Source organism: Rhodnius prolixus, unplaced genomic scaffold (assembly GCF_049639745.1).
Source record: "Rhodnius prolixus isolate KJV_2025 unplaced genomic scaffold, Rpr scaffold_11, whole genome shotgun sequence".
Lineage (NCBI taxonomy): Eukaryota > Metazoa > Arthropoda > Insecta > Hemiptera > Reduviidae > Rhodnius > Rhodnius prolixus.
The window spans coordinates 12,773,914-12,788,602 of NW_027411625.1; the positions used below are offsets into that span (position 1 = coordinate 12,773,914).

The 14,689-nt window shown below is 33.1% G+C and overlaps 1 protein-coding gene across 8 annotated transcripts in view; it reads right to left on the reverse strand.

Annotated features, from left to right (window-relative positions):
• The window catches only part of LOC141459150 (uncharacterized), a 66,686-nt gene that overhangs the window by 14,462 nt on the left and 37,535 nt on the right, over positions 1-14,689 (reverse strand). For all 8 annotated transcript variants that reach the window (XM_074137832.1, XM_074137836.1, XM_074137837.1 and 5 more), the window contains exon 9: positions 905-1,173. In XM_074137832.1, the coding sequence (XP_073993933.1) occupies positions 905-1,173 (269 nt within the window). The remainder of the gene's footprint in view (positions 1-904; positions 1,174-14,689) is intronic.

Consider the following 14,689-nt stretch of genomic DNA (forward strand, 5'->3'; position numbering starts at 1 on the left):
ACGCTCACCACATGCACTGACCACAGACAGACTGTCACACACCTACAGATTCATTAATAAAAACCACTTTTTTGACTTATGGAGCTTGAAACTGATATTTCCGGTGAAAACTCGAAATCGAAAATTTATAAGATCGCAAACTTACCGTTTATAGATAGTAAGTGAAAGTAAGAAAGTATTCACATTGCGTGTTGTAAGAGTTGTTCCAATCATGAACAAGTTACTGACCAATCTGAACAAAATAAGCTAACCAGAAGGGCCATTTCACGGAAATTTCATTTTTCTTTTGAAGCTTTTCATGTTTTTTTTCCCGGAAAAAATGATTAACCATAAAAATAAACATTTATAATATTGAATTCAACCAATTATTAGTAATAAGTTATGAGTAAATTGAATCATGAGAAAAGGAAGGGATTATTCAGTAGCCTATTAGTTCCCTCACAGAAATCTCGGGTACGAACGTAGCTCTTGGCCCTTCGATATCTTCTTTAGTGCTATTTAGAAGCTGTGCTCCATTTGCCAGTGACCTCAGACGCCAAAGAAACTTAAAAAACGGGAAAGTAGCGTATTTATACTAATTCTTAATTTTACTTTAAAAACTGAAACATGAACTCCGTACTTAGTAGTTTCCTGAAATTTTTTGGTCGATATCTCGTCTTGATTAAACACTTTCAAAAAGTCTGACTCTTAATAAATTGAACAATTACTGACGATTTCTAACATACTGAAGCAGCAATACGTCTTTTTCTTTTTTTAAAGAAAATCACAACATAAAATAGCAGCCTTGCATCTTTTGACTACAAGACGCGAATTGCTCTGTAGGCCCTCTAGTGCGTAGTGAAGCCAGTGCAGTTGTTAAAAACGTAAGATTAACTATCTAAGAGGTTTTTTGAGGATAACTCACCTTACGCCCGTTCTGAGGATTTGTTGAGGTAGTTTGAGTGGCAATCATCTGTTCAGAGAACATTGCTATCTTGTCTCGTACACTCTTCTCCGATCGTTCATCGTTGCATGAACCAGATTTGGTTCGTATGTTCTGTACAGTCACTGGTGGTTGAGAGGTGACCATGTCTTCCATGAGTTCCCGTCCTTCTGGAGACGGACGCAACTGTTGTGGCTCGCAAACGCCACCTGAATAGTAGTTGGTCAGCAGTTTGTTTTTTTCCCGACTTTCTGAAAATATAAATAAAAAAAATTAATAATGCTTGAAGTTTAGGGTGGGTGTAAAAGAAGTACCAGTGCCTTCAACTTCTTCAATTTAAACTGTGAAGGAGGTGTGGGTGTGGAGTTTTACTTAGCATGAACCAAGCTAAATAACCGGTCATAGAGAAATAATAGGCCCTAATTAGAGGAGCATCAGAAAATTCTTCATGGATTCAGATAAAACGCACAACATAACTTTCACTTCCTCTTACTTCTCGTAACAAGGATTATTTCCGATTTGTGTTTTTCATCAGAAATACTCGTTTTGAGGTCCACAAAACACGAAAAATAACTTTAAAAATTAATCTGTTGTGTATGTCTGTCTGTCTGCGATCAACTCAACTCAAAAACAAAAAATCTGATTTTTCAAATTTGATATTTCTTTTGAGTACTTCTAGGAGGCCTTATAAAAATAGAAAAACCGGAAATGCCGCTTTATTCAATGGATTTTTGTTTCACTTTACTAAAATCAAAGCTGTTTAGAAAATTCGATTACTTTTTTCCCCTTAATTTAAGAAGAAATTAATTTTTATAGTTTGGAGTTGGCTCCTTGCTTTTTTTACAGCGTCCACTTTTCACTAGCTTACGTTATGATTTGTACAATCGCCGTCCAGTAAATCGAAAATTTTTTGGTTCTATTCATTTCTCGAGAAGACTCAAGCATTAACTTGGCTAGTTTTTTTTTTAAATGATTTAAGGCGCGTCAACATCTAAGGTTATTGGCACCCGGAGCTTTTTTCTGAGCACTCCGGCCTCCGGACAGTGTTCTATCGTTACAGACAACACTGCCCATCATCGGACAGTGAACTGTAAGAAGTTCCTAGGAAGAGAAAATGTAAGGGTCAGTAGCTGGATTCGAACCCGGGACCTCTGCGTGGGAATCCAATACGCTAACCGCATAGCTAATCCCTTCCCTTTTTTTGGCTAGTGTTATTAGCCTCTTATATTTATAGCCTCTTTCATTTATGACACTTCTTGTTACAAACTGGTTTAAAGGGTGTCGTGAGAGACAAGTGATTTACTTCCCTGCATGAAGGGACAATATTAACATTCACGTTAATTATGCAACATGATATGAAGGATACAATTTTATAAAAAATTTATTAATTACAATCAGAGAAAGTCGCTGCATTTTCCGCCAAATTTTTGTATACATCCTAATTAGTAAAGTGCGTTAGAAGCATGGCCTGAAGTAATGGCAGTAAGAGGAGGAGGAGTGTACAGTCACAACTGCAGCAAGCTTGGTACAATGCAGCCACAGGCTAGATAACCGGTCTGGTCGTACAATAACCCTGACGAGTGGCCAGCGATCTATTCCATTCACAGACATCAAGCGAGCAACCATATATTCTCTTGTGCTGAAACTCACTGAAACTGAAATTTTCAAGCAGACTCCGTACAATTAACTTGCAACATTTAAGTTACAGTTCAATGATATAACTTTTGCATGAGAATTCATTCAATGGGTGGAACTGTACGTGAACTGAAATGTCACCCCAGCACCAGTTTTCACATCTTTCTGAATTCAACTCCCACAAAAAAACATTCCCCCAAAATAGTTTTAAATAAAAGTGAAACACCTAATAATTTTTTACCCTCCAATTTCATAAACATCAGCAACGTCTACACATCAGAATTAACTGCAACTACCTTACATTCATTTCTCCTTGAAAAATGATAAACGCTATCCATCTTGCTGGCGGATGCAAAATTATATTTGTGTAGAAAATCGGCAATAGTGCAAAGCTCATTAGCACAGTTCAAGTTTCAATCTGACAGTAGTAAACATCACTAATAATTCACAAGAAAGCATCCCGAATAATTCTTACTATTTACTGTTATCAATTTCTACATTTTTAATAGCTATCCTTCTCACACACTGATCGCTCTCTTATACAATAGTGGGAAATTTTGAAACAAGAAAAAGATAAAATAATAGACGTAGAAAACAAAAATATAAAAGAAAGAAGGGGGAAGGTAAAAATAAACAAAAATGAAGTGAGCACACACGAAGAAGAAAAGATTACAGTCCGTAAAGGTTAAGAGAGAAATAGGCAGATAGTAACACCTGGCAAAAAGTCATTAAAAAACCGTCCCCACAATACGTGACGTTTATTGTACCATTTCTATATTTCGGCAGGAAAGCCCCAAAAGAGCCTATCGGCCAACTTGTGCTGCTTTGTATCTATCGTATGTGATACTTATTGAAGTAGCTACGCACACTGTAGGCACTTATATCACTGTATTGTCTGTAAAAATGGTATACCTAACGCCCACTTTGTTATCATTATTAGTGATAGTGATTTAAAACTTTCCTTAACACCTTAATTAACTTAATTTAGCGCTACTATTAAGTTCTTGTAATTTTTTAGGGGAGTTTTGGTGAAAATATTTAGTTATTTATTGGTCAATTTATTGGTCCACTTATGCATGGTTGAATGCAAAGAAAACTTCGATTTGATGTTGTATTTCCACCAATACATCGCCTACTAATGCGGAAGCGAATTAAATTGAGGAACAAGAAAATTAAATACAAAAACTATCAAGTCTCTTTAATTATTAATGAAATTTGAGGCTGATGCTGCGAAACTAAAAATTGTATACATGCTTTAATTTTCTTGAGAAACTAACCCTTTATCTAACGAAATATTCAAACGGTTTCTCTGTTCGGTGAAAATATGATTAAAACACTAAAGCCTGTCCTACAAGATATAAGGAACGCAAAGTTTTAAACAAATTAAACATAATTTTCTACATATTTGGACATAACGCAGACGTTTCTTTATTCAGCTATAGGTTTTGTTTCCACCATATCGAAATCGGTCAAAAACCCTAATGAACACCATGAAATATTCAATTTAGTGGGCGTTAGGGTCCAGATTGACTACCTTTAGTCTTACAATACTGAGACTGAAAACGCACTGTTAGGAATTTCATACTTAAAACATTTCACATGTATCACTTTATACAAGATTTTGTGTGTTTACATTAATTTTAGAACGAATTAATAGTTTGAGTAATTAAATTATTTAAAGTAATTTTTTTTTTTTTTTTTTTTTTTTTTTTTTTTTGGCGCATCAACAGCTGAGGTCATTAGCGCCCGGAGCTTTTTCCAGTGCACTGCCGGCCTCCGGACAGTGTTCTCTCGTTACAGACAACACTGTCCATCACCGGACAGTGAGCTGTAAGAAGCTCCTAGGAAGAGAAAATCTAAGGGTCAGCTGCTGGATTCGAACCCGGGACCTCCGCGTGGGAGTCCAGTATGCTAACCTCATAGCTAATCCCTTCCCTTATTATTATTATTATTATTATTATTATTATTATTATTATTATTATTATTATTATTATTATTACTACACTGTAGTAGACAGGTGTTACCGTTGTCTGGGTTATGGACAAAAAAAAAAAAAAAAAAAAAAAAAAAAAAAAAAAAAAAAAATTTAAAGTAATTATTTTTATTTTTAATTGCCAATAAACATTTTATGGCAAAGAAGAAAATCAGTACAGTAGTTTAGAAGAAAGCAACATACCATAAGTTGTGCAATTTATCGAAAGGTAGGGCGGGTTTGGGTATGACAGTAGTGAGGGAAGATGGTTGGGTAGGGGTATGTTGTAGGAAGGTTATATATTATACTGTCCATAAATTACTTTCGATTATAAAACAAAAAAACAAATACATGAGTTGCAATCACAAAAAAAAATAAGGCCGTGCTTTGTAGTATCTTCACAAAGCCGTGCTAAATATTCAGTAAGATATTGGAGACCGATCCCGATGTAAATGTACATTCTTGTTTACAAGTTCTGGAAGATAAGAGAGATGAGTTAATGGATAGGGAAAGGTACGATAAAACTCTTCAGTTTTTTTTTTTCTAACAAAGATGAAATTCTGAATCTTGCGTTCTTACTTCAACTCGGATATATTTTGTGTTGTTAACACTAAATCGAAAATTTGCAATTCTTGTTCTAACGTGGAGTAAGAGAAAGTAAACAACAATAAGAGTAGGCAGATGAGTGGAGAAGTGGCATTGTATTGCAGCCCACATAGCAGTTGGACCGCAACACTCACGGGCCCACACCAATTATATGAACAAGGTACAAGGCATTACATTCACCAACTGGAATATTAATCAATATTTTTTGCAAAACAGTGATTTGCAAAATATAAGCTCTAACAGTAACTCAGTTTAGAATGAGACCCACATACTGCCCAAATTTTAAAAAGTTTATAGAACCGGCAAGCACCAACATTAAGTCTGGAATTTCAGAATCTAAAATCATTTTGGTGAACTAAGTAGCCTACATAGTTCTATATGTATAATTCTAAACCTAAATATGTTAAAACAAATTGATATATTCTAATTCTAAGGTATTTTTAGCTAGATTCTTGTTAGGTCTGGTGTTTCAGAACCTAAAATCACTCTGGAAAACTAAGTACTTTAAAAATGGTACTGTAGTATGTAGGTTTGTATGTAATATAAAAGAAATTATTGTTTATAGTACTAAAGAATGATAAAAAAAAAAAAAAACTAATTTAGCGATAAGATAATTCTAAGACTTTGCTCATATTGTCGAAATATCAGAACCTAAAACTACTTTGATCCTAACTTGATTTCTTACTGGTGTGTGGATTATGATCAGAAAGTATGTTGATTATCGTGGTTTTTCTGAAGTAAATGTTAATTAAGGAAAAGACAAATCGTAAATGTTTAAATTTGCAGAAGGGAGGAGATGGCAAAATTGGCACGAAAATAATAAAATAAATAAGTCTAGTGATTCATAATGTATACATTATATTTATTTCACCTTCAATCCAATACTTGTCTTCAAAAACCATTAAAAATTAATAATTAAAAAAATAAAATAAAAAAATAGATTCCTGGTGTTACCCCCACGGGACCTGACAAAAAGTTCCGATTAAATATGAATTTAATTCTGACCGGAAGTGCTTAATTATGATTGGTTTTTCAAAAATTGTTTCATTACAACAAAAAATTCCGAAAAGTCAACTACCCTTTTTGAAAAAATTTTAAGTTTCATGTAAACTGCGGTAAGAGTAAGTCCGGCGAGGGTTCACACCAGATTTCTCTTACTCCTGCAGTTTTTCGGAAAGTAATTCCACTTTTCTTTAAACTTTATGTATATGCAGATCTATCACTTATATTTAACAAATTTTCCAGGAAATTTTGTTTGAGCAGGTTCTTAGATAAGATGATATTAAGCTTTTCTTATAAGGACCGCTTCTGTATATTGTACGGTATAAGACTGATGAGAATGAAATGTAGATCTAAATGCAAAGTCAAAATAACATCAGTCTATAGGAAGTGTAAACGCAACGGCTTTCTGTAATTTTCTTGGTAGCGCCAAAGAACCTCATTTGAGTTTTGACAAAACGAACGATACAAATTGGTTTGAATCTTTTTCTCAGCAATTCGTTTTAGTAGGTGTTCTGGGAGGAGCAGTAAAAAGTACTATTTTTTACCATGAACATAATAACAACCCAAGTCAACTATCTTCTGATGCGAATCTAAATTAAAAACAAAACAAATTAACTGTGTAAATTGCGTTAAGAGAAAAAGTGTAAGTTTCGTATGATGCTGATTTTCAATTTAGAGCTTTTACTGAAAGAAAATTATTTTTTTAGTGCATACACATGTATGTAAGCAATTACTTCTATTTGTAACTGAAGTAAAATTTAAGGGAGTTGGTTCATATTACGTCAAGAGTGAGAGAAGCATTCCTCTGAAGAGCTGTTTTATTTGGTATTCTGCACGATTCTAACACCTGTATATTTTTTAATTATATGCATTGCATAAAATTTCGAGTTGGAAAGAATACACCGGAATTGTAACACCAGAGATTTTTGTTTAGCTTTTCTGACAGTTCCTTGAGTGATTCAAAGGGATTGATTATAAATTTATTACATATAAAGGGAAGCTAATAGGCACTTATAATAGTAATGAAGTCAACTATAAAACTCTTTCGGTACAATTTCGAAGATTCTAGGAAACGTAATTACTAAATTGCGGCAAGTGAAAGTCGTGTGAGTGAACATTACAGCAATTTTTGGTACAATTTAGCAGCCAAAATATAGCGGTGTCAGTTTAATTTTAATTTTTTTGTTCTTTAAAAAAAAAAAAATAAAATAAAACCGATCATGTCGATTGTTGCTAACTCCGCATCTTCATTATGTTTAATTTATCATCTTTACAGTACAAATGAAATTATTGTTACTATTAAGAGACATTTCAGAACGTAAAATCACATTCGAGTTGCTACTCCTGTGAGTATACTATTATTGCTTTGGACAGCAAGTATTTCAATATTAATTGATCCAGCTCTAGTCTACAAATATTCGATAAGAGTCAGATGAACTTACCTTGGGTGGGATTTGAATTCCCTTGGCATGTTTGGGTTGGGATGATAGTGCACTGTACGCCAGTCGCTTGCATATGGCTAACTGACAATGGATGCTGTAATGGACCACGATTCTACATCATCTTGTCATCCCCACCATATATAACTCGTAAAAAAAAACCAGTCAAGAGTACTAGCACGTATACGCGAATGCAGTCCTATCACTTTTACCCAAGCTTAGACTGTACATTAGACTAACCTATTAAAGTGTAACCTCTTCAGCCAAGCCTCGTCTCCTAGCATAACGACCAAGACTGCGAGTACGCACTACTAGACCGTACCGCTAGATGTCTCTAGTGTTTCACTATTCGCCACTGAGATTTATTTTCACTTCTGAAACCCATTATGTCCAAAAAAAAAAAAAAATCTGGCGAAAAGGATAAACGATTTTTTCTGACTATCTGCCACGAGGCTCAACCTTATATATTTTTCAAACTTCGAATTTTAAAACCCATCCAATTCTCACAAACATACAGATAACATCCTGGTAAGAATGCACATCACACAGCTTGGAGATTAAACTATGTGCATTCGTCCTCAGAATATAGCAGAACGAATTTTCTTGGACAAATTATTCAAATAAAAGTTGTAGATCTGTATGTCTATGTATTGTAGTTATACGAACTTTAGTAAAGATCCATTCGGTAAACTGGTACTTTCGGGTTTATTTTCTTTAAACTAGGAATTTCAGAAACAGATTTAGCTTTCTTTTACCAAATTTGAGGCACTAGACCATACATTATACTAAAATTTTACATTAGAAGGAAGCATACAGACCTTCCTCCCTCAGAATTGCTACTTTTAAATGTTTCATATTAAAGTTTTGGGGCAACATGTGTACAATGTGTATACGTTTTAAGAGAATAACTGGAACCAATTTCGAGGAAATCTAAAAAATGTGAGTGATCGGGGCCAAACGTAATAGTACTAGTTCCAACTTCCTGCGATTTTTCGTGTTTGAAATATTTTGATCACGCAAATCAACAGTAGCGTAGCTTAGGTATTTTATTAGGGAAGGCTGTATATGAAGTTGAACTTTATATCAATAAAACTTCTGTTAACAAAACTCCTCCAGATAACTGATGCCATGATTTTATATCCCATGGAATAGTCACAGAACACGAAGGGAAGTGCCTCTCAGTGGAGGAACTCTCTGTAAAATTGTAATTTAGCAGAGAAATCTAAATACAATTTTTCACATTTTTTACAAATATACATGAAATAGTTTGTACATACTAAACTGTTTTTGAAAATGAAGTGTTAAAGAGAGCAGCATTAAAGAAAGATTTTTTTAGTACGCAAAGAAAGATCGAGATTCTATTTAAGATAAATTTTCAGTTTAAATTAAAGTCAACATTTCGGTCAAACAAATAAAACAAATACTATAATAATTTTGCAAGGACTAATTATCATTTACCACCTGACCATTTCGCCCACTTGAAAAAAAAAATATATATATATACAGGGTGATCCATTTAAAACGCACCAATCGCTAATAACTTTTTAGGAGAGCGGAATTTCGAGAAAACCCACGAAGTAAACTATATGTTTTTTTTGGTCTAGTTTTAAAATTGTCCACCCCCGATGCTGTAACTTCATTTTTGGCGGAGTTACGGCTAAAAACCCGATTGGGGTTTCATAAGGACCACTGGTTTTGACAATGATTATGAAAACTACATAAAACATTGTGAAAAATGACGTTAACCCGGTTTCGATATCCCTAATATTAGTTGAGATATTTAAGATCAAAGTTACAATTTTATCTATTCGTGAACGGTTTTCGATATTAATTGTCCACCAGAAATACACGTTTTGGGAGGTCCTCTGACTGCAAAAAATGTTATTTGTGACGCAAAGTAAAAAAATAATAATAATTGAAGATTTTAAAACATGTAGTATAGTGTAATGGTTGTGGGTGAATCAGGATAAATTTGTTTTATCATCAAATAAAAGCAATCATCACATCATTTTAATGCACCCAGTATTGACCTATGATTACGGTAAGAATATCTTAGCAAACTGTTGGTCTAGTAGTCAAGAGCGTGGTTTTGTAAGTAGGAGATCCCCAGTTCGAATCCCGCGTATGACTACACTTTATTAAAAAAAAGTATTATGATTTTTTAAGTAATAAGAATGACTGCATACGCGGGATTCGAACTGGGGATCTTCCACTTACAAAACCACGCTCTTGACCACTAGACAGACATCCGCTCCTCCCTGGCAAGATATTCTTACCGTAATCATAGGTCAAGAAATCTTTCATACTGGGTGCATTAAAATGATGTGATGATTGGTTTTATTTGATGATAAAACAAGTTTAACCTGATTCTCCCACAACCATTACATTCTTTAAAATCTTCAATTATTATTATTTTTTTACTTTGCGTTACCAATTGCATTTTTTGCAGTGAGAGGACCTCCCAAAACGTGTATTTCTGGTGGAAAATTAATATCGAAAACCGTTCACGAATAGATAAAATTGTAACTTTGATCATAAATATCTCAACTAATATTAGGGATATCGAAACCGGGTTAACGTCATTTCTCACAATGTTTTATGTAGTTTTCATAATCATTGTCAAAACCAGTGGTCCTTATGTAATCTTGATCAGTTTTTTGGCCGTAACTCCGCCAAAAATAAAGATACTGCATCGAGAGTGGAAAATTTGAAAACTAGACCAAAAAAAAACATATAGTTTACTTCGTGGGTTTTTTCGAAATTCCGCTTTCCTAAAAAGTTATTAGCGATTGGTGCGTTTTAAATGGATCACCCTGTATACTCGAATCTGTCAACTTCTATTTCCAATTTCAGTCCTGTAATACTCGTAATAATAGTATCCTCTAATTTTCTTTAGCTTCTGTATTCTGGTTCTTTAGTAAATATTATTTTCCACTTCCCTATCTGTCAAAAACTTAACTTCAATTTCTTGCTTTTTAACTTCTCTCTGAGCTATCATTGTCTCCTTTTATAGATTTGTAGTTTATTATTTTACTAAAATTGCTATTTAATGTTAACAGTAATTGTAATGTTGATTTCTTAAATTTCATTCGCATCTTGCGACTATTCATATCATGTTTTTTAATAAATTAAATTCACTAGATTCAAGGTCATTCATATTGTGATGCACTACAGTTTGCTAATACGTATGTAAGTTTTTAAAGAACATTCACCCACTTAAAAAATTATTAAACTAAAATAAAAAAGAAAATTTAAAATTTCTTAAACCAAATTCTGTAAAATAATAATTAGAAATTAAAAAAAATGAACACTACCTGGATGCGCTTTATCTTCCTAACTGCAACTCTTCCCAAAATTAGACGGGCTAGGGTTAATTCTGGTTGGATGAGCAATGTAAAGGTACAGTAATTACAAATACATAAGACTACTTGCAAAAATCGGGTGAATTCCGATCTTCATCCATCATTGCATGATTTTTTTTTGTCTTTCTGATCGCTTTGAGGTTTACATCCATTTAATTCAGATTTATTATGAGATTTATCAAAAGAAATTTAACTTTCACTTGCAAAGCTTCTACTACCTATCGAACTGAATATGCACTGCGAGTAAGAATGAATATGTTACAATGAGAAAATGCTTTGTAAAATAAAGAGAAATTGGGACAAGTTTTAAGAGAGAACATCAGAAGGAAGTTTTTCTCCAACACTCCTCAAGAATGTCCTAGAAAAGTGTTTCAAACAAAATTTATAGATATAAATGTGTGCCAAGACCAAACAAAGCGTAACAGCTTTTTTTAAGAAAATTCTAAAAAATTGAAAATTCTTTCAATAAAATGGAACTTTCGGTTTGCTTCTTATGTCCAAAAGATTTTGTGTCACGCATATATGTTATATGTATAATACGAGTATATACTTTTCTAACAACAGACTTGCGTCCGTCTTATATACATGTATATAATCACATGTATATATATTATACATTTGTATGTGTGTTCGTAAGGTATGACATGGGATAAAATACAACTATACATAACTTAAATAAAATTAAATATTATAACTGTCCGGCAGGTCAGTAGAATAAGGGTCGATCGGCAAAAACTGCACGGAAAAGTATAACGTTGAATAACACCCAACTTTGACAATTTTTTTCACTTTTTCTATAAAAGACAAAATTCACAAATTTTCCTTAAAACACAGGGCCAATCCTCCTTTACAACTTAATTTTCTGCAATAACCAAATTCCGATAGATTTCGAGATAAAACTTGCCAAAAATTGGAAAAAAACGGCATTTTCAGAAAATGTTTTTGTTTTTCATGTTACCTTTTTTGTAAAAATTCGATTCGGAATTTTATGTAGATGTTCCTTTTGGGGGTCTCGACGCTTATGTACATTGAATTGGAGAGGCGTTAGCCCCATGTATGTAAGGCCCTTTCCAAAATTATTATTACTAATAACTCTGTAAATCTTAGCCCGATTTCGATGAAACTTGGAAGGATGAAAGCGTTAGAGCTTCCCTACGTAACATTAAAGCGACGTTCTGCTCTTACACCTAATAAGGGGAAGTTCTACAATAATTTAAAATTATCGTCCCGTAAACCTATTTTCAAGAATGAAGTGTCATTTGGTTCAAAATTTTATGTAGAGTTGCATTTTAGAGCTCTTGACGCTGAGGTTCTTTAGGAGAGGAGTCCGCCCCCGCAAAACAATTAATACTAACGTCTCTGTAAATCTTTACCCGATTTTGATAAAATTTAGCACGTAGGGGTGGTTAAAGCTTCCCTATGTAACATTTAAGCGCTATCATGCTCTTACTCCTAGTAAAAGGAAGGTCTGCCATCGGTAAAATTAACGATGTATGAACTGATTCTAATGAATGAATTGTTTTTCAATTTGAAGTTTTAGATACAGTAAATAGGGCTTTTAGGGGCCTCGTACTTAGGAGGGAAGTTTGCCCCACGTAAATAAAGCCCTCTTTTAAACGGTTATTAATAATATCTCTGTAAATCTTCGCACGACTTTGTTCAAATTAGGCGAGAAGAAGAATTTAGAATGCGTGACATTTAAGTGCCATCCTGCTCTTACACCTACTAAGGGAAGTATTGCAATCAGACCGTATTCGCAGTTAAAATTCTCTTTGCCCTTTTACGGAGAAGAACTTGAATTGCAAATAATTTTTCTTTCCTCTCTTTAGAAGAACTTTTTGTGATCACAGCTTGTTTTCTCTTACATCCCTAAAGAGGAAGTAATGTTATGAAAATTTATCTTATTGCTCTTATTGGAAGGTACTGTAATCGCAATTTTCTTTCTATTATCCCTCTTAATGGGTTGTAATTATTCATTACTTAATCCCACAATATTTTCCAGTCTCAATCTTCTTCCCACCAACTTGTCACCATTCCCCCATAACTTATGACAGTCTTTTATCATCCTACATCTTTCAACTAACTTTTCATCACTCTCCCATAACTTTTCTCTCAGTTTGCATTTTCATCTTTTGGTACCACTTCGCTATAATGATACTCGTAGTCTGAATCTTCTTTCCACCACTTGGTACCACTCCCTCCTAACTTATTTTCACTCTTCATCTTCTCCCCACAAACTTGATACTCTTACATTCTACTTCTACCTTCCACTAACTTGTTACCGAGTATTAAAGCATCACCAAGTATAAAAGTATTGCTTATCGAAAATGTTAAGAAAACCTGTAAGCCAGATAAAAACTTTCCAGAATAGGGTTTTAAAGGTTTGGAATATTTTGGAAGATCGCATTATCGATTATTTTTAAAATTATAACGATAATTATAGAAATATTCATGAATTACTTTGATTTATCTATTAAATTGATGTCAAATGTATGTAAGATTAGAATGATCTCAACTAGATAACCTGATCCACAAGGGATTGATAAAAATTTTTTAACTTCTACATCCGGCCTAAATCAGCCTAATTATTCCCGATACCCGAATATTTAGAAAACTCATTAGATATATAAATTTGTTCCAACCATGGAACAAAAATAAATTCCATCCAAAAGGTTCAAAAATCTCCTTAACAAAAACTTACAGTTTAAAAAGTTAAGTATAAGGGTTGATTAAACGCCAAAAGTACACAAATCAGCAAATGCCCAACGTTCCATTCATACTTCTAGTTATAATATTATTTGGAATTTATTAGATGTCACAGACGCTTGTGTTGGGCATTTTAAAATACAAAATATTTGTTGAGCAAAGTGCAGCTCCCACTTAATACATAAATTTACATTATGTATAAATTTTAATTACTGATAATTTCAATAAATAGTAAACTGTGAAGTTTAATTGTATAAATTTAATGTAATTAACATTAATTTACTGAATTTGTATTTTACCGCATATAAATATTGTATGTTAACAGTTTCGAAAAATAGGCATTGCCTGAACGCACGATAATAAATAAAAAAATTATATTAAATATATACATAATAAAACTACATGGAAATAAAACATTTAAGAAAAATAAATATTTTCTTAATAAGTAACATTATACTGGTGAAAACAAAATAGAAAATCTGCACGATTGCAATACCTCTTTTAAAAAGATTTAAACTAATTCGTTCCTGTGCCAGATTCGTTTTAATAAACTGAATCCGTTCTTATAGCATATAGGATCGCCGCATGAGAGTCCATTAGAGGCTCCACCTACGGGCGTCGTAATTGAGAGGCGTCATCCCAATAAAAAATTATTAAAAAATGAACATGCAAAATAAGGAAATTATATATCAATTGTAAAGTCTATTTTAAAGAGTGAACTGATAAAAATATCTTCCACCTCTTTAATTTTATCGTCATAGCATGCATGTTTTGGTATCCCTGATCGATTTCAGATTACATCCATCAATTATTTTGGTGTGGAGAATTTGACTTCAACTGTGTTCACTGATATCCCATTTTTGAAAAACTTATATCACATACACTACTTAATTTAACTTACATTTTCATTTCCTTCGTCCATTTTTTTTTGAAGGAATTCTATTTTTGAAGTATTTATATTATTGGTTTCTCTAAAATTAAAAATTCAATCCATTTTATTAAGGGTAAAAAATTGAAGTTGTTAATTTTGTATCAAAGGATTTTT